Below are 23,210 nucleotides of genomic sequence, written 5' to 3'. Positions count from 1 at the left end.
CACCACTCTGCAATCAAGGCACTCCAATATGTACAACAAAGAAAAAATAAACCAAAAACGCAATGCACCAGAGTTTACGTGGTTCGGCCAAATTGCCTACATCCACGGAGTAATACACTACCTAGGGTTTCGTATATTACTCAATACACTCCTAGATATTTTGACTGCTACAACAGTCCAGGAACACCAATCCCTGCTATAGTATAAACTGCAATTGAGACAAGGGCACCAACCCCAACCCCCTAGACAAGCTCCAACTTGCTAGGTCACAATGTAAACCAATAATTCAAGTTCCCCAAATTACATTCATGATCTAGGTTCTTCATCATTAAACATAACCTAGAAAATAATAGACAATAACTTGTGAATACGGGTTACCTCAATTTGTGTAAGATGCATGGTAACAATACTTGTTTCTCTTTTTCTCCAACTCCTTTTTTTTTTTCTTCTTTTCAATCTTTTTCAGTTTTCTCTCTTTAAAAAAACCATACAACCATGTTCCCTTCTTTTCTTCTGTTCTTCTTCTTCTTCCTTCTCTTTCACTTTCTTTCTTGTTCAGCAAAACAAAAAGACTTCTTATTCCCAAGCTTCAGATCTCCAAAGCCAACCAACGTCTTCTGGTTCGACCTCCACGCTCTTCCCAAGCTCCTCAAAACGTCCCTTCTTTTGCTGGAGTTTGCTCTCATTTTATAGATTAATTTAACTCAGAGTTTGAATCAAACTCAGAGTTCCTATCTGACTTAAACAAGGAGTGTTTTAACGTACAAATCGGACTAACTTCGAGATCTCCAATGAACAATCCAACCGTTGGATTTGAAGATCAAGAAGTCGTGAAGCTCTCCTCCAAAAATCGGCTCAATCGGACACTGGATGACCATCCGATGAAGAGGTTGATCAAAACTGGACTCAGAGTTTGAATCAAACTCAGAGTTCCTATCTGACTTAAACAAGGAGAGTTTTGACGTACAAATCGGACTAACTTAGAGATCTCCAATGAATAATCCCACTGTTGGATTTGAAGATCAATAAGTCGTCCAAAAATCGGCTCAATCGGACACTGGATGACCATCTGATGAAGAGGTTGATCAAAACTGGACAGAGACCCTCAAAAACGGGATTCTTGAGTTTTCTTTATTTGAATTGGATTCTTTCTCTCGAAACCTTTTTGTGTGTTGTTGTACCATATCAAAGCCCACTTAAGTTGCCAACAATGACAACACCTTCATTTTAGGCCAATGGAACAACAAAGTCAACTATATGATTACAACTATAGAATACAAGGGCACCGCTTTATACATTTTATTTCTGCTCTCTTCTCCCTTCTCCCTTCGGCTTGTCTAGTTCCCCTACCATTGAATCAAGATGTGATGGCACCTTCTAGTTTCAAAGACAATGGGGTTCAATTGAGCAACGCAGTTGTCAAATACAACTCCTCTAATTTTGTCAAGAAGCAATACTATTAGGGATAATGGATGCACAACTACGAACAGAGAAGAACACAAGCAAAGCACACAAGGGGAATTTAACGTGGTTCGGCAAAACCATGCCTACGTTCATTAGAGATAAACAAAATCCAAATTGAAAAAGGATACAAGAGGAAGATAAGATGAAAATGATGATAATAATAATAAGGCCATTAAGAATTAGCTTTAAGCCCATAATTATTTGCACTCATGATGGATGAATTAACCAAAAATATTCAAAATGATGTTCCTTGGTGTATACTTTTTGCTGATAATACTGTTTTAATAGATAATACATAAGTAGAGATTAATACAAAGTTAGAATCATGGAAAAGCAACTTTGGAATGAAAAGGCTTTAAACTAAGAAGGAATATTTAGTGTGTATTTGGTCATGATCAAGCAGATGATGGGGTGGTGAAACTTAATGAGAAGTAGATTCTGCAAGTTATTTTAAGAGTATTGGCTCAATCATAAACAAAAGATATTATATAATCGACGCTTGGGGTTAGTCGGTGGATTTGGAAACATTGCGACCAGACACGTGGATGGGATAAAAAAGATTAAAGGCATTATAATCATGCGATGGAGAATAAATAATATTTATTGATTAAACGACGGGAAAAAGGATAACGTTAAAAAAGCTGAAAAGTTGCATTTATGAGAGGATGCAAAAGGTTTGACAAATAAAAATTTTTGGCTGATCCTTGAGGTGATTTGGGGGCTGGGCACAGTGTTTGATGAATGCATAGAATGGATCTACTTGGGGGCTCCTGTTGTGATTAAAATATCCCAATTCCAGTTTGGGCTGGTTCACTCCGTTTTTAAGTCGATTCGATTGGTTTAGATTGACGAAGCAGAGCCATCAATTGGTCCGCCCAAAAATCAAATAAAGGTCTAATCATGGCCATCCAATTTGATACTATGATTCGACGATCACAATTAAAAGGAGATCAGGCGGGAAAATCTATAAAAGGAGACAACGTGCTCATTCAAAAGGTAACACACTGAGATCCACTGAAGCTCTCATTCTATTCCTACATTTTCCATTAAAGCTCTTCAGAAGCTTAAAACGAGCTCTGAAACCCTACTTTGATCATCGCCTGACTAGATCGTTGGAGACGAGATGCCGATCAAGACGATTGGCTCCGTTTCTAACGAATTCATTGTTTTACAGGAAGCGAGAGCTCGATCCAATCCAGTGAAGATCAACTCAGATCAGACTAGATCTACTTGGTTTGGTGTTAAATCCACGGTCTAAAGATCACGACAAAATTTGCACCAACAATTGTAGAAGTTGAATTTGACGTGCATCAAACACGCAACCTTCTGATCTAGAGTCGGACGTTCTACCATTGCGCCATGATCCTTACATGTGGAGATGCAAGGTAGGAGAAAAAGAATTGAGTAATTAATGTGTTTAGCCCTATGAAATGTTTGAGCTTGGATACCTGCAATAATATTATTGTTTTTTTTTTTTTTTTTTGGTAAACAACACTTCATTCAGAGAACTAAAAAAAGTACAGACATAATTGCATGCATACACAAGGTTCGAAACCGAACCAAGGAGTGGAAAGCGACCAAACTGTCGTACATGCAATAGACATGGTCATCCAGGCTAAGGGTTGGGACAAGCCCAAAGAACCCTTAGAACAGAAACTGTAGCAACTACAACACCAAAACACAACACGCCACATAGGGTGGAGATACAACTCCCTCATAGGGGGACATACAACACGCCTTAATGGTGGACATACAACACGCCTCAAGGGCGGACACAAAACTCGTACGGTTGTTGCGATGGTAGCATCGAAAGTGCGGAGAAGGTTCAGACCTGTCATCCGGCTCTGCCGTAAGGCGTACCAGTAAAGCTTGACCCATAAAAACTTGTTCCCAGAGCTGGAGTTAGTCTGGGTGTGCACCAAGGAATGCAGAAACTGGAGAATTGATTTGTTATTTGATTAAAAAAAAAAAAGAAAAAAGAAAAAAAGTGTTGCAACCAAATGAGGAGTAGCCGGTGAAGGGAGAGCAGAAGTACTGGAAGGAGCGACCGAAAAAACTACAGATCGAAGTCAAAAACTCCAGATCTGGTCGTCCGAGCAGCGAAGAAGAAAAGCAAGCCAAAAAACACCAGATCTGGTGCTCCTCGACAGGAAATAGACAGAGGAAAAGCTGGGAGAGATGGAAGCGGATAGACAAGGCGGAGATGGGAAGTAAGAAGATGGGAGAAGAAACAGAAGAAGAGAGGCTGAGATGGGAGAAGAAACAGAAGAAGAGTGAAGCGGGAGAGATGTGAGGCACAGATGGGAGAGGCAGAGACGGTAGGGTGACAAGCGGGGAAGGCGAGGCGGAGGGGGAGAGGTAGAGGCGGGAGATGGAAGGTGGAGTCGGAAGGTGGAGTCGGAAGGCGGGAAAGGAGGCGGCCGGGAGATGGAGAAAGAGACAGAGAGGGAGAGAAGAGGCAGAGGCAGGAGGCGGCCGGGAGATGGAGAAATAGATAGAGAGGGAGAGAAGAGGCAGAGGCGGAGAGACTACCAGGCGAGCCTCTCCGCCTCAGGTGTTGCGAACGTTGGAGGTGGAGATCAGGGTTGTGAAAGTTGCAGAGAGGCGATTCGATTTTTCCCAGCTAGTAGCGACTACCCTTTGAATGATCTTTCTATGGAAGACTTTGGTTTTTAATGTATTTGCTCAGGATACTACTCTTGGGAATACAACCAGGTTCTTGATTTGGTTGTTTTCCAACTTAATGTAGATACTACCCTTGGAAATACAACCAGGTTCTTGATTTGGTTGTTTGCCGTTGGATGCTCTTTTTGTGAAAGACTTTAGTTTTTAATGTATTCCCTGAGGATACATCCAGATTCTTGTTTTTTTTGGTAATCAAACTCTTTATTTAAAGAGACGGACTAGCCAAGGGAGCGAGAGAGCATAACTCTCGCAACCAAGGAGAGGAAATAAGCCAAGCAATCGCGTTCGAAAGAGACTGGGCTTTCCGGGCTAGGAAATCCGCAACAAAATTAGATTTCCTAAATATATGGGCCACATTACAAGACATAAAGGTACTACATAGTACTTTAATATCATCCACAATGGCCGCTGCGGTTGGAGGTGGTCTTGTTGAATCTAGGTGATTAATGCACTTGATCAATTCGAGACAGTCCGACTCCACCATAATGTGATCTCTACCATCTCCCAAGGTATGAAGAAGTCCCATTCTCATAGCTAAAGCCTCACCCAAAAAAGGGTCTTTAAAATGGGATGGTTCTGATAAAGCAAATATTGGATCCCCATGTGAATTTCTTAGAACTGCGCCCAGCTCGCCCATATCGGAGTTGAGCTTGAGTGCTGTATCAGTATTAAGCTTCACGAATCCATTTGGCGGTGAAGCCCAAGGCCCTGAAGATGTATATGTGAAATGGGTGCCTCTAGCTGAAATTGGCAACATTGTATCTGCAGATTTGAATTCTTCCAAGGCCTTACAGGCAGCTTGAGATCCCTCTTCTGGGGTCCACTTCTTTTTCTTAAAGATGAAATCATTCCTTGCTAGCCATATAAACCAACACATGTATAGGCATAGACCTTGGAGCTCCTTAGTAGTGCTCTTTGACCCTGTTTTAAGCTGGGAAACAGTAGTGATCCATTTCTCTAATTGGAATGGGCCTTCGTGAGGGAGAATATAGCCCAGCGGGCTGAGGAACCAGCATGCTTGTGCAAATTGGCATTCGAATAATAGATGGGCCACATATTCATGTGATGTGGCACATCTATTGCATGTAGGATCAATTGGGATATTCCTTCTAAACAGTGCATCACTTGAAGCAATACCTCCAGCCCAAGCTCGCCATACAAAATGTTTCACTTTAGGAAGTGCAAAAGCTTTCCAAATGAATGTCCATTGGTTAGTGGTCATGAGCTGCCATGTGGGAATATAAGATGTAGAAGGAGGTGTTACCTGAAGGCTTGGTTGCTTATCACTGAGAGTGCGATAGACTGACTTCACAGACATTTTGCCATCCTTAGAGCTTGCCCAATATAGTTCATCATCAGTAGGGAATAAACTAAGTTGGGTATTTTGTATAGCACGTACATCATCCTGGTGAAAAAATTGGTGAAGTAAGTCTGTACGCCAAGTTTGAGACAGCTGATCAATGATATCACCAACCCATTCTAAGTGACAGGTATGAGGTTTTGGATGTTGAATGGAATATCCCGGAAGGGTGGGTAACCATTTGTCCTCCCATATTTTAACCTTGTCACCCTGACCAATCTTCCAAATGAGATGTTCTTTAATAGCATTTCTCCCTCCCAAAATACTAAGCATGCCCATGAAGGTTGGTTACCTGGAGTAGTCTCAAGAAAGGAGCAATTTGGGAAGTATATAGCCTTCATAATCGATGCCCAAAGAGAGTGAGGCTGGGTCCATAACCGATATGCTACTTTGGCCAATAGTGCTGTATTTTGTAAACCCGAATCTTTAAAACCTAGCCCACCTTGAGGTTTGGCTTTGCACAAACAATCCCAAGAGATCCAATGCATTTTATTTTTCCCCTCCGATGAACCCCAATAGAAATTTGCTGATGCTTGCTTGATCACTTTATGATTAGACTTAGGCAGCTTGAAATGGGAACATACATATTGAGGAAGAGAAAAGGCAACTGACTTGAGTAGGATGTCTTTTCCAGCATGTGTAAGCAGTTTCATCTTCCACCCTTCTAGTTTATTTGATAGTTTCTCTGAAACATACCTGAAAGCTTGAGACTTTGAGACCCCAATTTTGGGTGGCAAGCCCAAGTATTTAGTAGGTTGTTTGGTATAAGATACCTTTAATACCTGAGAGAACCATCTCATAAATTTCAGTGGGGTATTAGGGCTGAAGACCAGGCTGGATTGTGGAGATTAATAGCTTGGCCACTGGCTCTGCAGTAGATGTCTAAGCATGCTTTCAGGTTACATACCAGGTCAAGCTTTAATTCAGAAAATAACAAGCAATCATCTGCAAATAAAAGGTAAGAAAGAATTGGAGCTCGGTTTTTAATGCTTATACCTTTTATCTGCTGAGATACCTCTGCTTGCTAATAGCCGAACTCAGTCCTTGGGAGCATAGAATAAAGATAGTTGGAGATCTCGGGTCTCCCTGTTTGATGCCTTGAGTAGGGATGATTTGACTGCTGATGTTCCCATTGAGAAGAAGTTTATAGGAGGCTGAGCGAATGCAATTCATTATTAATGCGATCCACCTGTGACTGAAGCCTAATTTTTTCAACATCTCTTCAATAAAAACCCACTCCAATCTATCATAAGCCTTCTTCATATCAAGTTTAAGAGCAATGTATTTCTTCTTACCTTTTTTCCTGTGTTTGATGTAATGAAATACCTCATGTGCCATAAAAATATTATCCGAGATCAATCTTGATGAGATGAAGGCTGACTGAAATAGAGAGATTATATCTTCTAAAATGCTTTGTAACCTTGATGCAAGAATTTTAGAGATAAGCTTTGAGGCCACCCCCCCCCCCCAAGGTTGATGGGTCTATATTGCTCTGGAGATTCGGGATGATCCACTTTCGGAAGAAGACATATTAAAGAAATATTAAGCTCTGGATTAAGTATTCCTGTTTCAAAAAAGTCCATTACAAAGGATATAAGATCAACATGAATTGTATCCCATAATTTCTGGTAAAATAAAGGTGGCATTCCATCCGGTCCCGGAGCTTTAAGTGGATGCATGGCAAACAAAGCTGTCTTGATCTCCTCCTCAGTTGGAATGCTCTCTAAGGCAGCATTCATATTCGCATCAATCATGGGTGTCACATGTTGGAGAATGTCCTGAAGTGCCGAGTGATCAATACCTTCTGATGTAAAGGCAGTAGTAAAATGTGTGGTTACTACATCTTCAATTTCATCTTTACTAGTGACCCATTGTCCCATTGGATTTTTTAGCCTGAGAATACAATTGGATTGCCTTCTTTGGGTTGTTGAGGCATGGAAGAACGAAGTGTTCATATCACCAGATTGCAGCCACTGAATCCTAGACTTTTGAAACCAGATTTCTTCTTCTCTAGCAAATTGCTCATCAAGTTCATTCTCCACAAATTGAATCTGCTCATCCAATTGGTTGCTAACCCCAAAACTGTATAAGATTTCCAATTGTTTCTGCAGCTTTAGAATAGAGTGTTGTGTCCTGCTAAAAACCTCTTTATTCCAAGTTTTATAAGCTTGTTGGCACTGTTGTAACTTTTGGTTCAGTTTAACAGCTGGTGACCCTTGTGCTTGTTTCAACCAGGCAGTGATTCAAACTGTTTTTCCAGCAGGGTGTCTAAGACAAGCACTCTCAAAACGAAAAGGTCTCTTTCCTCTTGATTTGCCTCCAACCGAATCCATAATGAGTGGTTGGTGATCAGAGCCTATAGTAGGCTTAACAAAAATGACAGCATCTGCATACGCCAATCTCCATTCTGAGTTACAAAGAGCTTTATCCAAACGAATCTTGATAGCAGCATCTTTTTTCCTTCTGTTAGACCAAGTGAAAGGGGCTCCTATGAATCCTAAGTCCATGAAGTCACAGTAGTGAATCATCCTTTGAAAGTCTTGACAGTCATAGGACTTAGTGATACATCCAGATTCTTGATTTGGTTGTTTTTCTGGTAATGAATCTATTTCCTTTCACAAAGGAAAAAAGCTATTATACAATTTTCGAAAAGAAGAAAATTGTTAGGGGATAATTGAACCTGACGTGAATCAAACACGCAATCTTCTGATCTGGAGTCAGACACGCTACCATTGCACCACAGATCCTTATACATTAAAATGCAAGGTAGGAAAAAAGGAATTGAGTAATTAATATATTTAGCTCTATGAAATGCTTGACCTTGGATATCTGTAATATGTTACCATTGGATGTTCTTTTGTTGAAGACTTCAGTTTTTAATGTATTTGCTCAGGATATTACCCTTGGCAATACAATTAGATTCTTGATTTGGTTGTTTGCCCTGGGCTGTGTATGAAATGCTTGACCTTGGATATCTGTAATCTGTTACCTTGGAGGCTCTTTGTGTGGAAGACTTCAGTTTTTAATGCATTTGCCAAGGATACTACACTTGGCAATACAACCCTGTTCTTGATTTGGTTGTTTGCCCAGGAGGGCTGTCTGTGTTTGTATCTCAATTTCTGGTAATGCTTCTATTTCCTTTCATTAAAGAAAAAAATAAATAAACAATTACATATTTTTTTGGAAAAAAAGAAAAATATGGTGAAAATAGAATCGCGAATCGAACACGAAGCCTCCTAACTCTAAGGACTCAGACACACTGCCACTGCGCCGCAGTACTTTAGAATTCGAAAGATGATATATAAAATATTTGATTCGATTTCCTTTCATTAAAGAAAAAATTAAATTGATACTGGCAAGAATTGTACACGGGCCTTCTTTTTTTTTTTTTTTTTTGGCCAAACACAGAAAAAGAAATTCATTAACAGAAACAAGTCTGGGGAAATCCTCCTAGTAGAAACAGAGTACAAAGGATCAAGACATCGTGGTGGCTGCATCCACCAAACTTTAGACATACCCAAATAACGAGCACCTCTAGCTAACATATAAGCCCAACCCTTCATTGGTTCAGTTTCATATCTTATGAATTGTACACGTCCGGATATTGATCTTGCGGTAGGAAAGTTGATTCTCCCCTTGTGAGGAGGTGTGGTTTGGGCCTATATAAACCCAACCCTTCATTGCATATTGTGTGCTATTGTGACACTCCTCACTCACATTATTTGTTTTACAAAGTTCATTTCTTTCTTGAGTTGTCTAAGTGTTGTGCTCTAGCTTTTGGCTCCTTGAAGGGACTAGAAGAACTACCTCATCTTCTAGTTGGAGGTTGCTTTATCTTGGAGGTGGTGGTGCGAAGAACCCTTGGTAGTAGGGTGCATCAATTACCTTAAAGACAGCATCAAGGTGTGACTCAACCTCATCGATCAGTGGTTCGTTCGGTTGCTACTTCAAGCTCTTCAGATTTGCTAAAGATCTTCATCTCTCAATTGTATTGCAATTTCACTTTTGTATGTTTGAAGAATTTGTAATACAATTATCCCAACAAGTTTAAGGTAATTGATTTGGAAGATCCAATGGCAAGTCTTGGAGATGGCGACTTCAACAAAGACGGAGACAACAATATTGAGGTTGTTGATGGAATTAATACCGAAGGAGATCCTTCAAACAATACCGTTGAAGGTAACGTCAACAAACAAGGTGACGACACATTTGTTGCCATAGATGGTATGAGGTATCCATTCCTTGCTACTCATGATTCAATCCCCACTAATGTAATTCCAACAGTGACAGATCTTATCCCGGATTTGGGTAAGATGAGGATTGTCACTGAGTTCGACAAAATTGAACAGTTTGGAGGTGAAAACTTCAAAAGGTGGAGGCAAATGTTGCTATTTGCCTTAGCCCAAATTGGGGTGGCATTTGCCTTGACTGAACCCATGCCAGAAAAAAGTAATGATCCTGTTAAGGAGGGCAAAAGGGTGGCTTGGATTCAAGCGGACTACCAATGCAAGAATCGAATTTTGAATGCATTATCTAATGACTTATACCATGTGTATAGTTCATTAGAATATGCCTATTCGATTTGGGATGCTTTGGTTAAAAATTATTCTCTTGAAGATGCTGGTTCAAAGAAATACTTGGTGGCTAGCTTTCTAAATTTTACTATGAAAGATAGTGACAAAATATCAACCCAAATTGATTTATTTCAAATTGTGGTTGGAAAGTTAGCAAAAGAGAAAATGGTCTTACCAGAAGAATTTGTAACCGGTGCCTTGATTGAGAAACTTCCACCTTCATGGAATGCTTTCAAGATGTCTATGAAATATAAGAAGACAGGATTGACCTTAGACCAGTTGGTTGTAAGGATCAGATTGAAGAAAGGAACCGATTCAAAGACAAAGGTGAAAAAGACCTTGGAGAAAGTCGCCTAAAAGCGAACTTGGTTGAAACCAACAAGCAAAACAAGAAGAGGAAAAGTCATCAAGAATATGATGAGTCTTCTAAGAAGAAGAAATTTACTTGTTTTGTTTGTGGAAAGGTTGGCCATTTTAAGAAAGATTGTAGGTTCAAGAAGAAAAAAGTTGAAAAGGTGAACCTAGTTGAAGATGATGTGTTTGTAGCTATGATCACAGAAGCCAATTTGGTTGAAAAACCAAAGGATTGGGTGTTGGATAGCGGTGCTACAAGACATATCTGTGGTGATCTCAAGATGTTTTCCTCCTATTCTATGGGCTCAAATGATGAAAAGGTATTTATGGGAAACTCCCAAAGTGCTCCTGTTATGGGAAAAGGTGTCACACCCCGCCCGCCAGGCCCGGTTAACCGCCCGACAACCCGCGGATGTGAACCGTCACAAGATCCATGGTTTTAGTCTATCAATAATAATAAATACAAATACAGATAATCAAGAGCAAGAATAGTGCAATAATTAATAAACAGGTTACAGGAGTCCAAATACTCCGATAAATATCTAAGAAATAATCAAAGGAAAGAATCAAGAATCAAATGTAATATCGAGTTCAGCGGAAGCAAAATAAATAACTAGATAATCTTCATCTTCAGGAGGCTTCATGCTCTGCAAGTCCATGTACCACTGTCTGTGCCACATCAGCTTCAAACGAGAAGGCTCTTTCATACGAATCATCTCCAACTTCCGACGTTGTGCAACCATCTGTACAGTTTATATAATACATACAATGAAAGGAATGAGTTCCAACGAACTCAGTAAGGAACAAGCAATTCTCATATATATGTCAATACAATCCACGAATGCACAGATGAAATGATATGGATGGTATGCAGAAATATGAATGCTACTAAGATCTAACTATGCAAGTCTCTAATGGCTGACATGCTTTAAGATATACACCAGCCCTCCTTTGGGTAAGTCTCATCACTCTGATCCGGCAAGGACTGGTTACCTCTGTAGGGATCCTGGGCAAAGGGGTAAGTCCACACCTGGCTCTCAAAACCGTGGCTGGGGGTTAAGTCAACACTCTCTCACCACGACCATTGGCAATGAGTACTGGCTCATGTCGGGGTTTCTAATCCAATGCAAGGTCATAATGGTAACATACTATATGAAGTCCAGATACTTCCCCTATGGCACCAACCAACTCGGTTAAGTATCCTTCGCAACCTAGGAGTGAGAATCCTCACGGACTGGCTACCTCTGTTGGACTCCACTCCTTAACCCTATGGTCATCCACATATTATTGGGGCGGATGCTCTCATGACTACTCGCGACACCCGGTCCGCTCCTTGGACGTCCATGAGCCCAATCCTAACATATGCAACCCTACCATTACATGACCAATAGTGGACCACTGAGTCTCCGCACGGACTGGTTACCGCTGTTGGATGAAACATAGTCACGTCACCATTGTCACGGGTCACCCGGCTTCAATTCCCCTGCCGAAAGGGTAATAGCATGTGGGGTACCTAGCCATGCAATTCTAGACTCCCTAAGTATGTCATCGGTAATCATGATAGTCTTTGGAGACATCAGCGGGCATGTGTCCCATTCCACAGCCCTTCGATATCCCAAGCCAAGATATCCCAATGGAATACCCCTTCCATCACAATCACACTACAACACTCTTTATCATACCATGAACAGTTGTGCAATATCATGAAAGATGAAGTACATCAAGGAATACCACAAACAGCAAGTGTACAATAAGATTCACATACTTTATACAATTACAGCAAGTTACATGATCAAAGAATAGTAAATAGAACAACAGAATCATCATGTATATGTAATTGCATATAAATAAGAATGCATGTCCTTACCCTGTAATTTAGTAGAAGTCCTCTAACTTGCAATCCAAAAACTATTATAAGACTTTTATTTGAAACAGAGAACACCTAGGCATAGGGTTACAAGAATGTATAAGAGTCAAGAGTCAAAACAATTCAAAAATCAAACCTACACAGTTACTGGAAACCAGCCGGTTGCTTGTGGCGGTTGCTTAAGTTAAGCGACCTCCACAAGCGACCACCCTGTTTCTGAGCAGTTTCCAACTCCGAAAATCAGACTTTTTATCATCCGATTTCAATCCGTTTTGGGATGATCTTAGTCCGAATTTCAAGCTTAATAGGTCTAGAACAAGGGGGTAACAAGAAACCCTAAAATTAACAAAGATTTAATACCCAAATCATTCCCCTTGATGGGATCCATCCATTAAACAAATGCGGGATTCGTTTACGGACGGGATCTCATCAAGAACATTGAAAAGGGAGATACAACAAATCAATTGGGTAACCACTAACAAAATGGGGATGGGTTCATATCAATCAGAGGTTAAAAAGAAGAGAATAGAAGATGGAGACTCATTACCTTAATAAGAATCACCAATAATAGAAGAGAAAAGGTTTCATATCATTAACGACACTTGGACACTGAATCCCGCACGATTCCACTGCCGCCTAATCGCCCAAAATAGCAATCCCGAACAAAATAATGCGTTAATAGGGCGAGGGATGCTATTTATAACGAACAGGGGGCAAAATAGGGCATTTTCCCGCAAGCAGAACCGGGCGGTCGCTTAAGGCGGTCGCTTGGTTTAATCAACCGCCACTAGTAACCGCCCCCAAGTATATTGCTATACAAGGGTGCTTTGCTCATGGGGTTGAAGACCAAGTACAACCAAACCCAAATGAAGACATGGGGGAGATCATAGTCCGAAAAATCAATCACAATAGGTTTGTAACAAAGAGGTTAGGGTTTCATCATAACATATGGCTCATGAAAAGGTTATGATCACGGAAAGAGAGGGAATGATTGTTATCAAGAAAATAACAAGAATTCATAGGAAATCTAGTTTATGTTAACAGAAACATTACTCATGAGGTTTCCCTCACATGGAAGGTTACAAAAGGTTTCCAGAAAGATCATTCAAGGGTTAGGGTTAAGGTTTCAAGAATCTATTAGCTAGGGTTAAGATCATGATGATGATCATAGATCTCAAAGAATAGAATGAGATCATGGAATAGATGGTTGCAAGAATGCATCATCTTCTTCCTGATCTCAAAAAGAACAAGAACGAAAAAAGAATAATTAGAAATCCTAATTAGGTTAAACATGGATCATGAAGAAAATATAGTGATCAAGTTTAGGTTAACACAAATATCACCCAAGGGAAAGAGAAACAAAGAATGCACAATCTGAAAAAGTGTTGGGAAGTTTCCAACAGATAAAAGAACATTAGGGTTTCAGATATGATTACCTCTCATGAGAGTTGGTTACCTCCCATGAGAGTTACCCATAATTAATTCTCATAAAAACAACCCAAGATAGATAAAGGAAAATCTCATTAGTATTTCAAAATAAAGAATGGAATTAGAAAGGGTCTACTAATGAGAGAAAATAAGGTTCTCAATTAAAGTGAAGGGAAACAAATTCAAATCATACAATTAGGGATTTACTAACAAGAATCCGTGTATCCCACGAAAAGACTAGGGAGAATAAAGATTCACCCTTAGGGCAAAGAATTTACAATCAAGAAAAGTTTTGGGGAGAGTCCAATGAATTGATAGAAAATAGAAGGGTTGCCAATTGTTCCAAAGAAAAACAAGGATCAACTCCTCAATCATGAGGACACAAGGGAAGGTCACGGTAATAATATGAGACCTTCCCCACAATAATAAAGATAGGTAGGAAATTAGGGAAAGTATCATTAATAGCTTTGGTGGAATCAAATTCAAGGATCATCGCCATATGGCTTCAAGATCATAGAGTGAATTGGGGGATTCACTCTAGGGCTAAAAGAATTAAAGAAGAGGTTATTACAGCAGTGTAATACCCTTCTCATGATCAGAAAATCAGAAGTAGAGAAGAAAGAATGAATTAAAGAAGAAGCGAATTGAATACCAACATTTTAGAAGAGAAACCGATGAAGAAATCTGAAGAGATGCTTGAGGATCTTTCTTGGCTTCGAAGGAGAGGTTATAGGAATCTTCCCACGTTCTCCCAAGGCTTAGAAACAGATTGAGAGTGAAACACTTGGAGTTCCCCCCTTTTAAATAGCACAAAGAGTTCAAGAGTTACTAGGGTTTCACCAAACTGACCAAACTGACCCTGTTGGTTGATTGGTTGCCAAAGAGGAAGTTCAAAAATCGATCCCACACTATCTAGAGGTTTAGAAACATAATGGAAATAGTTTACCACGAAATTAAAAGAAATAAAGCTTTTGAAAACCTTCAAAACAGATATTTACCAAAATGCCACTGCTTGGACAGCTTGTTCAAAAATAGGGATTTAATGGGCCTAACTTCAATATTTTTGGATGGGCTTCTTTCAACACATCATACTACTTACCTAGTATGGAGGGATGTCTTCAAACCAGGTCCAACTAAGCTTTAGGTCCACCAACCAAGTTCTTCTTCACAAATAAATAGTTCAACACCAAATCAAATAAGGTTTCCATAAGGAAACACCATCATCAATATCCATGGGTTTTGGGTCAAACACCATATCTTCTACTGAGATGGCCCACAAAGACATCTTCCTAAGATTTTCAAAGATAGTAAATCTGAAATCACGGTCAAACTTCAAAGTCAACATTAAACAAAACCCGACTTCACCCAAAACACATCGGGTTTCCGGGCTAGATTTAGGCTGGGTGTTACAAAAGGTAAGGTGACTTTGAATCTTACTTCGGGAAAAACTATTGTTCTCACCAATGTTCTCCATGTGCCGGATATTAGGCGAAATTTAATTTCAATTCCTTTGCTTAATAAAGTAGGAATGAAGTTGGCTTTTGAAAGTGATAAAGCAATTATCACTAAAAACAATGTATTTGTGGGAAAGGGATATCTTAGTGAGGGATTGTTTGTACTTAGTATTTACAATGTTGTAATTGAAAAGGCAAGTACCTCTTCTGCTTACTTTGTTGTTTCGTCTAATTCTTTTGATTTGTGGCATGGTAGGTTAGGTCATAGTAGTGTAAAATATATCACCAAACTATGCAAGTTAGGGATGATCACTGAAAAGGTGGAATCTCCTAAGGACAAGTGTAAAACTTGTGTGGAGGCTAAGTTAACCAAAATGCCTCACAAGACTATGGATAGAAAGAGTGATCTCTTGGAATTGATCCATAGTGACTTATGTGACTATAAGTCATATGAGTCAAGGGGAGGAAACAATTATGTTATCACCTTCATAGATGATTATTCTAGATATACCATGATTTATTTGCTCAAATCAAAGGATGAGGCCGGAAAGGCATTTATATCTTACAAAACGGAAGTTGAAAATCAACTTGGCAAGAAGATTAAAAGACTTAGAACCGATAGAGGGACTGAGTATTTTAATCTTGATAAGTTTTGTGAAGAAAATTGCATTATCCATGAAACGACCGCTCCTTACCAACCGGAATCAAATGGGGTAGCGGAAAGGAAAAATAGATCTCTTAAAGAGATGATGAACTCCATGTTGTTGAGTTCAAATGTACCACTTGATATGTGGGGGGAAGCCATGTTGACTTCATGTTATCTATTAAATAGAATCCCACATAACAAGACCGGTATGGTTCCATTTGAAAAATGGTTTGGTAGAAAACCAAGTATAAAACATTTACGTGTTTGGGGCTGTTTGGCCAAGGTGTTATTACCGGATTCCAAGAAAAGGAAACTAGGTCCCAAAACATGTGATTGTGTGTTCTTGGGGTATGCGATAAATAGCACGGCATACCGATTCATGGTAATTAAATCCATGGATGATGTTATTGAACCAAATAGCATCATAGAATCAAGGGACGTTGAGTTTTTTGAAAGAATATTCCCCTTTAACTTCGCCGTACCTATAAGTAAGGAGAGCCAATTGATCAATGGGGAATTGGATCCAATTGAAGAGAATATCAATCAATTGGGTATTAGTGATGGGAATCAATCAAGAACGAGCAAACGACTCAAAAGACTCAAATATAAGGATGATGAGGTGGCTTGTTTATTTGGTTGATAAGGATCCTCTTAATTATAAAGAGGCTATCACATCACTAGATGCCATCTTTTGAAAGGAGGCAATCAAGAGTGAACTTGATTCAATCTTGGCGAATAATACTTGGGAATTGGTAGATTTACCAATTGGCTCTAAACTTTGGAGACCAAGTGGATATTTCGAAAGAAGTTAAAAAGTGATGGGTCCCTTGATCGTTTCAAGGCTAGACTTGTTGTCAAGGGATTTAGGCAAAAACCAAACATCGATTATTTTGACACATTTGCCCCTGTGTTAAGAATTGCCTCAATAAGAGTTATGTTGGCAATTGTGTCAATACATAACTTGGTCATCCATCAAATGGATGTAAAAACTGCTTTTCTAAATGGTGATTTAGAAGAGAAAATTTACATAAAACAACCAGAAGGTTGTATTGTAAAAGGACAAGAGCAAAAGGTTTGCAAGCTTCGAAAATCCTTATATGGATTGAAGCAAGCGCTTAAGCAATGGCATGAAAAATTAGACAAGGCTCTAATTTCAAATGGTTTTATCATCAACAATGTCGAAAGGTGCTTATATAGCAAGTTTCACAGTGGTAAAGGCGTATTTATTCTATTATACGTAGATGATATGTTGATAATGGGGACGAGCTTGGCAATAGTGAATCAAACTAAGCATATTTTGATGTCTAATTTTGACACAAAAGACTTAGGGGAAGCTGATATGATTCTTGGGATCAAGATCATCAAGCAAGGGAATTGTATTTCACTATCTCAAGCTCGTTATGTGGAAAACATACTTACAAAGTATGGCTACCATGAACTTTCAGCAGTCAAAACACCTTTTGAGGTGGGATGTCATTTGAAAAGGAACTTGGGTGAACCAGTGAACCAGAAAAGGTATGCACAAATCATTGGTTCAGTTTCATATCTTATGAATTGTACACGTCCGGATATTGCTCTTGCGGTAGGAAAGTTGAGTCAACATACTCAAAATCCAAATAAAGAGCATTGTAGTGCAATTGATAGATTACTAAGGTACCTAAAAGGTACAATAGACTATAGTTTACACTATAGTGGTAAACCAACAGTTTTAGAAGGGTATTGCGATGCTAATTGGATTTCGGATACAAACGAATCCTTAGCCACTAGTGGGTATATGTTTACATTAGCAGGCGGTGCAATATCTTGGAAGTCCACAAAGCAATCATGTGGAACAGGCTCTACCATGGAAGCTGAGTTCATAGCCTTAGAGAAGGCAGGAACAGAAGCCAAATGGCTTAGAAGTTTAATGGCGGATATACCATTGTGGGAAATATCGACGCCATCGGTATCACTACATTGTGATAACCAAGCGGCTATTCACTTAGCCAAGAATAAGATGTACAATGGTAAAAGGAGGCATATACGCCTTAGACACAATCTTGTGCGACAGTACATAGATGAAGGAATGATAGCTATTGATTATGTGAAGTCAGAAAGGAATCAAGCTGACATGTTCACAAAGGCTATGTCTGTCAAAAACTTGTGTATTGCATCTACAGGAATGGGGTTAATGCCTAATCCTTAGGTCACATGATGGATACCCTACCTATGTGAAGAGGCTAAATACCTGAATTAGGTTCAAGGGGTACAAACGAAGTCATGGGAAGACCGGTTCAGTACTACCATTTATAATTATTCCATTCTAGGGTGTAGATGAAGGTAATAGTACTACCACAAGAGTAAGGTTGAGCGAAGCTCTTAATTAGTCTAATCCCAAGGAATGTGGGGGTGTGTTAATTGTGGTGCACATCAGAGACTAACCTAAGTGGATGTAGGTGGTTTGGCCGCTGCCAATGAGAACTTATAGGCGAGTTCTTTAAACATTCATGAATCCAGGATAAGGGACATGGCCGGTTCAAAAGTCCAATGTGTAGTGTAAAAGGTAGCTCCAAAAGTCGACATTTAGGACATGGATGATGGGGCGGTCAACTACACTAATGAGGAAAGGTTCAAGGAGTCTGAAAGACACCTACAACGATGTGTCCCTTAGTGTCTAATAAAGTCACAACACAAGTCCTTTTTTTGCAATTTTGAAACTTGTGGGGGATTGTTAGGTTTTTTTATTAAAAACTATATTATCTATATGTTAAGTTTCAAAATTAGTTTTTGCATTTCTTTTATTTAATTGTTTTGTTTGTGTGTGGGACCATGAAGTAAGGGTGGTAATGAGGCACCATGAGTAAAGGAGGCCCTTCATGACTTTGGTTATGAGGCTCTTCATGACATTGGTCATGGGTCTTAAAGGTCTTGATCATGGTGATGAGGTGGGCTAACTTGAATGGTGGAATTACTCAAATTCTAACTCTTGACCTTTATTTCTCATTTCAACTTCATGACCATTCATGGCCATTACCATGAGTGGGGGTTAAGGTCTTTGAATGGGTTAAAGCCTATTCATTCCAAAGAAGTGAATATGAGAGTTACTTCCCCAAGTAGTGGGGAGGTTAGGTCAAGGGGGTTTATTCACATTAGTGGAGGAGGGACAAACCATTGATTCTCCATTAGTGGAGAATTGATTCTCCCCTTGTGAGGAGGTGTGGTTTGGGCCTATATAAACCCAACCCTTCATTGCATATTGTGTGCTATTGTGACACTCCTCACTCACATTATTTGTTTTACAAAGTTCATTTCTTTCTTGAGTTGTCTAAGTGTTGTGCTCTAGCTTTTGGCTCCTTGAAGGGACTAGAAGAACTACCTCATCTTCTAGTTGGAGGTTGCTTTATCTTGGAGGTGGTGGTGCGAAGAACCCTTGGTAGTAGGGTGCATCAGTTACCTTAAAGACAGCATCAAGGTGTGACTCAACCTCATCGATCAGTGGTTCGTTCGGTTGCTACTTCAAGCTCTTCAGATTTGCTAAAGATCTTCATCTCTCAATTGTATTGCAATTTCACTTTTGTATGTTTGAAGAATTTGTAATTTTTTTTTATTTAAACAAAATTTTTTTAAATTTTTTAGTAGTTTTTCTTTTTTTCTTCCACCCCTTTGGGGGGAAAAAAAAACCCCCTCTTTTTTAAAACCAGAGCAAAAAAAAAACCCCAGGGGATTTTTTATAACCCCCCCCCGACCAGGGGGGAGGGGCCCCCCTTACGAGAAGTTGTGGAGTCCCATGAACCATCCGAGAATACATGAAAAAAATTGATATCATCAACGTTTGTCATTTGTGGATACACATCATTAAATAATACACCTGATGAAACAATCAACATAGGAGGATCCAACACTTCAATTGTGGCTGATGTAGAAACATCCTCAATAAAGTGACCACTAATATCTTGCAACAAACCATTTAGATACCAAAGAAAAATATTAATGCTGGGTTCACGCCCTTCAAATAGATAAACATTCCTGGCCTTCCAAATTAACCAAGCTACTACACTCCATATAGTATGTACCCAATCTAAATTACCAGAATATTGAAAGAGTGATTCAATAAAGTTCCACCAGTCCACAATGTCATGGCCATGGAAAAGATCTGTATCCAACCGAAGGGGAGAGACCTTCCAACACAGTTTTGCAAAAGGACAATGAAATAAAATATGAACAATTGATTCAGGGGCACATTTGCAATAAAGACACAAAGGAGTATAGAAACCACCTCTTTGGAACAAAAGAAAATTTGTAGGTAAAGCATTATGACCTACTTTCCAGAGAAACAGTCTAATCTTAGGAAGCGTATGAATTTTCCAAAGTGTAGACCAAAAAGATAGAGAGACAGAAGTGGTGCCTCTAGCAGATAAGCCCAAAGAGGCGTTTAACTCCATAAAATAAGCAGATCTAACAGTGAAAGTACCTGTGCGAGTATGCTTCCACATCCATCTACCCCGCACAATCTCAGATAAAATAGGAATCCTAAGAATTGCACTAATCTCAGGCGCCGAAAACCAAAGCCGCAATTTAAAGGTATCCCAAGATCTTGAGGGCCAATGTATTAATTCACCAACGCATACAGGACTGCCAGAGGGTGAAACTCTCCAAATACGGTTCAAAGGTAACTCAGGAATCCAAGGGTCAGAAAATACCTTTGTTTGGTAACCATTACCAATACTTCGAATCAAACCTTTTTTAAGAACTTCTTTTCCAACATGTAAACTCCGCCAACCCCAAGAGCAGCCCTTCGCACACCTAGCATCAAGAAAATCATCATTAGGAAAATATTTAGATTTAATAACCTCGGCCCACAATGAACTAGGATTCTGAAGTAATCTCCAGGCTTGTTTGGCTACTAAAGCTCTATTGAAAAAATAGAGATCACGAAACCCTAAACCACCATGCTTTTTTGAGTTACAGAGCTTCTCCCATGATACCCAAGAAATACCCTTTTGAGAGCCCTTGCCCCACCAAAAAAGTCTAATTTGTTGTGATAACTCATCCGTTACCTGTTTTGGGAATAAAAAATTAGACATTGCATAAGTTGGAAGAGCTTGAGCAACTGCTTTAATTAGAATTTCTTTACCAGCACTTGATAATAGCTTACCTTTCCAACAGGCTAACTTTTTAGCTATTCTTTCCCGAAAAGAAGAAAATGCTTGAGTTTTAGATTTACCAAAAGTAGATGGTAAACCTAGATATGTACCATGGGAACTCACCTCAGCAATTTGAAGAATAGAAGTGATAGCTCTCCGAACATTCAAACTTGTACATTTACTAAACACCACAGAAGATTTCATTGAATTAATATGCTGTCCAGAAACATGCATATATTCCTGAAGAATAAAATTTATATGATGAGCATTATATTCACTTGCAGGACAAAAAATCATACAATCATCAGCGAAAAAAAGATGGTTAATAACAGGACTATGTCGAGATATTCGCAATCCTGGCAACCTAGGGATACCAATATTTGCATTTAATCTCCTAGACAAAGCCTCATGACAGAGAATGAAAATATATGGACTGAGAGGGCAGCCCTGTCGAATGCCCCGAGTTGGAACCACTGGCTCCGATAATTGACCATTAACTTTAATTTGAAAAGTAACGGTTGTGATGCATTGCATTATCCACCTCACCCACTTTGCCTGAAACCCCCAAAAGTTCAAACATTCATCAATAAAACCCCATTCTAACTTGTCATATGCTTTACACAGGTCGAGTTTCAAAGCAAAATAATCACGCTTTGAGGTAGAGTTCTTCATGAAGGGACGACATTCATGTGCCAAGTACACATTGTCAGAAATGGATCAGGTTTCACTAATAATGTTGGGCAAAATAACTTTCAAACGGTTAGCTAAATATTTAGCAATAACTCGACAGACTCAGACGCGCCACAGGTACTTCAGTATTGATACGATGATATATAAAATATTTGATTCGATTTCCCTTCATTAAAGAAAAAAATATATTGAACCTGGCTTGAATCGAACACGTGGCCTTCTGATTTTAGAGACTCGCGCTACTACTGCGCCACAGGTACTTTATTTTTCATAAGATGATATGTAAAATATTTCATTCAATTTCCCTTCATTAAAGAAAAAAGAAAATTGAACCTGGCGTGAATCGAACACGCAGCCTTCTGACTCCACAGACTCAGACGCGCTACCACTGCGCCACAGGTTCTTCTGTATTCATAAGATGATACGTAAAATATTTGATTCAATTTTCCTTCATTAGGGAAAAAAGAAAATTGAACCTGGCGTGAATCGAACACGCGGCCTTCTGACTCTACAGACTCAGACGCGCTACCACTGCGCCACAGGTACTTTGTTTTTCATTAGATGATATGTAAGATGATTCATTCAATTTCGCTTCATTAAAGAAAAAAGAAGATTGAACCTGGCGTGAATCGAACACGCGGCCTTCTGACTCTACAGACTCAGACGCGCTTCCACTGCGCCACAGGTACTGTACTTTTCATAAGATGATATGTAAAATATTTGATTCAATTTTCCTTCATTAAAGAAAAAAGTAAATTGAACCTGGCGTGAATCGAACACGCGGCCTTCTGACTCCACAGACTCAGACGCGCTACCACTGCGCCACAGGTACTTTGTTTTTCATAAGATGATATGTAAGATGATTCATTCAATTTCGCTTCATTAAAGAAAAAAGAAGATTGAACCTGGCGTGAATCGAACACGCGGCCTTCTGACTCCACAGACTCAGACGCGCTACCACTGCGCCACAGGTTCTCCTGTATTCATAAGATGATATGTAAAATATTTGATTCAATTTTCCTTCATTAGGGAAAAAAGTAAATTGAACCTGGCGTGAATCGAACACGCGGCCTTCTGACTCTTCATACTCAGACGCGCTACCACTGCTGCGCCACAGGATCTTTATTTTTAATAATATGATATGTAAGATATTTGATTTAATTTCCTTTCTTTAAAGAAAGAAATAAATAAACTATTACATATTTTTTTTTGAAAAAAGAAAAATATGGGTAAATTGAACACGCGACCTTCTGACTCCACGGACTCAGACGCACTACCGCTGTGCCTTAGATCCGTATATATTAATATATACAATGGGGACATATAATATACAACATGTGAATTTGTTGCCAAGGGGCTATGTCATGTATACTCTTTTCTTGTATACCACTGAGTTGCAAAATATTATTACCTTTTTTTGTGTACTTTGGATGTAAATAGTTCCCTTCTTTGTACAAATTGCAAAGTCATTGCCACGGATTTGCATCATGTCTGGTCTCAGTGGGGAGGAGATGATCATGTTCATTGATACATTTCCAGAGACGGGTATAGACTTCTGACTTTAT

The 23,210-nt window shown here is 39.4% G+C and overlaps 1 protein-coding gene and 1 non-coding gene across 2 annotated transcripts; both read right to left on the bottom strand.

The window, feature by feature from the left end:
- Positions 1–4,354: 4,354 nt before the first annotated feature.
- LOC149023770 (uncharacterized) lies at positions 4,355–23,134 on the bottom strand. The gene is made up of 8 exons (XM_089143356.1): positions 23,057–23,134; positions 22,408–22,622; positions 22,265–22,319; positions 21,979–22,050; positions 21,286–21,510; positions 21,079–21,195; positions 7,096–7,560; positions 4,355–5,554 (listed from the first exon to the last, which is right to left on the bottom strand). Exons 1-8 carry the CDS (start codon positions 23,132–23,134, stop codon positions 4,355–4,357), a joined length of 2,427 nt encoding a protein of 808 aa, XP_088999482.1.
- Positions 8,185–8,256, bottom strand: TRNAW-CCA (transfer RNA tryptophan (anticodon CCA)). Its single transcript has one exon. It is a non-coding gene; the product is annotated as a tRNA-Trp (tRNA).
- Positions 23,135–23,210: the final 76 nt, after the last annotated feature.

The sequence above is a fragment of the Hakea prostrata genome, chromosome 2 (genome assembly GCF_041222555.1).
Source record: "Hakea prostrata isolate BN-2017 chromosome 2, UWA_Hpros_2, whole genome shotgun sequence".
NCBI classification, from domain to species: domain Eukaryota; kingdom Viridiplantae; phylum Streptophyta; class Magnoliopsida; order Proteales; family Proteaceae; genus Hakea; species Hakea prostrata.
The sequence above is the reverse complement of the archived record's forward strand: the minus strand, read 5'-3'. Positions and strand labels throughout refer to the sequence as shown.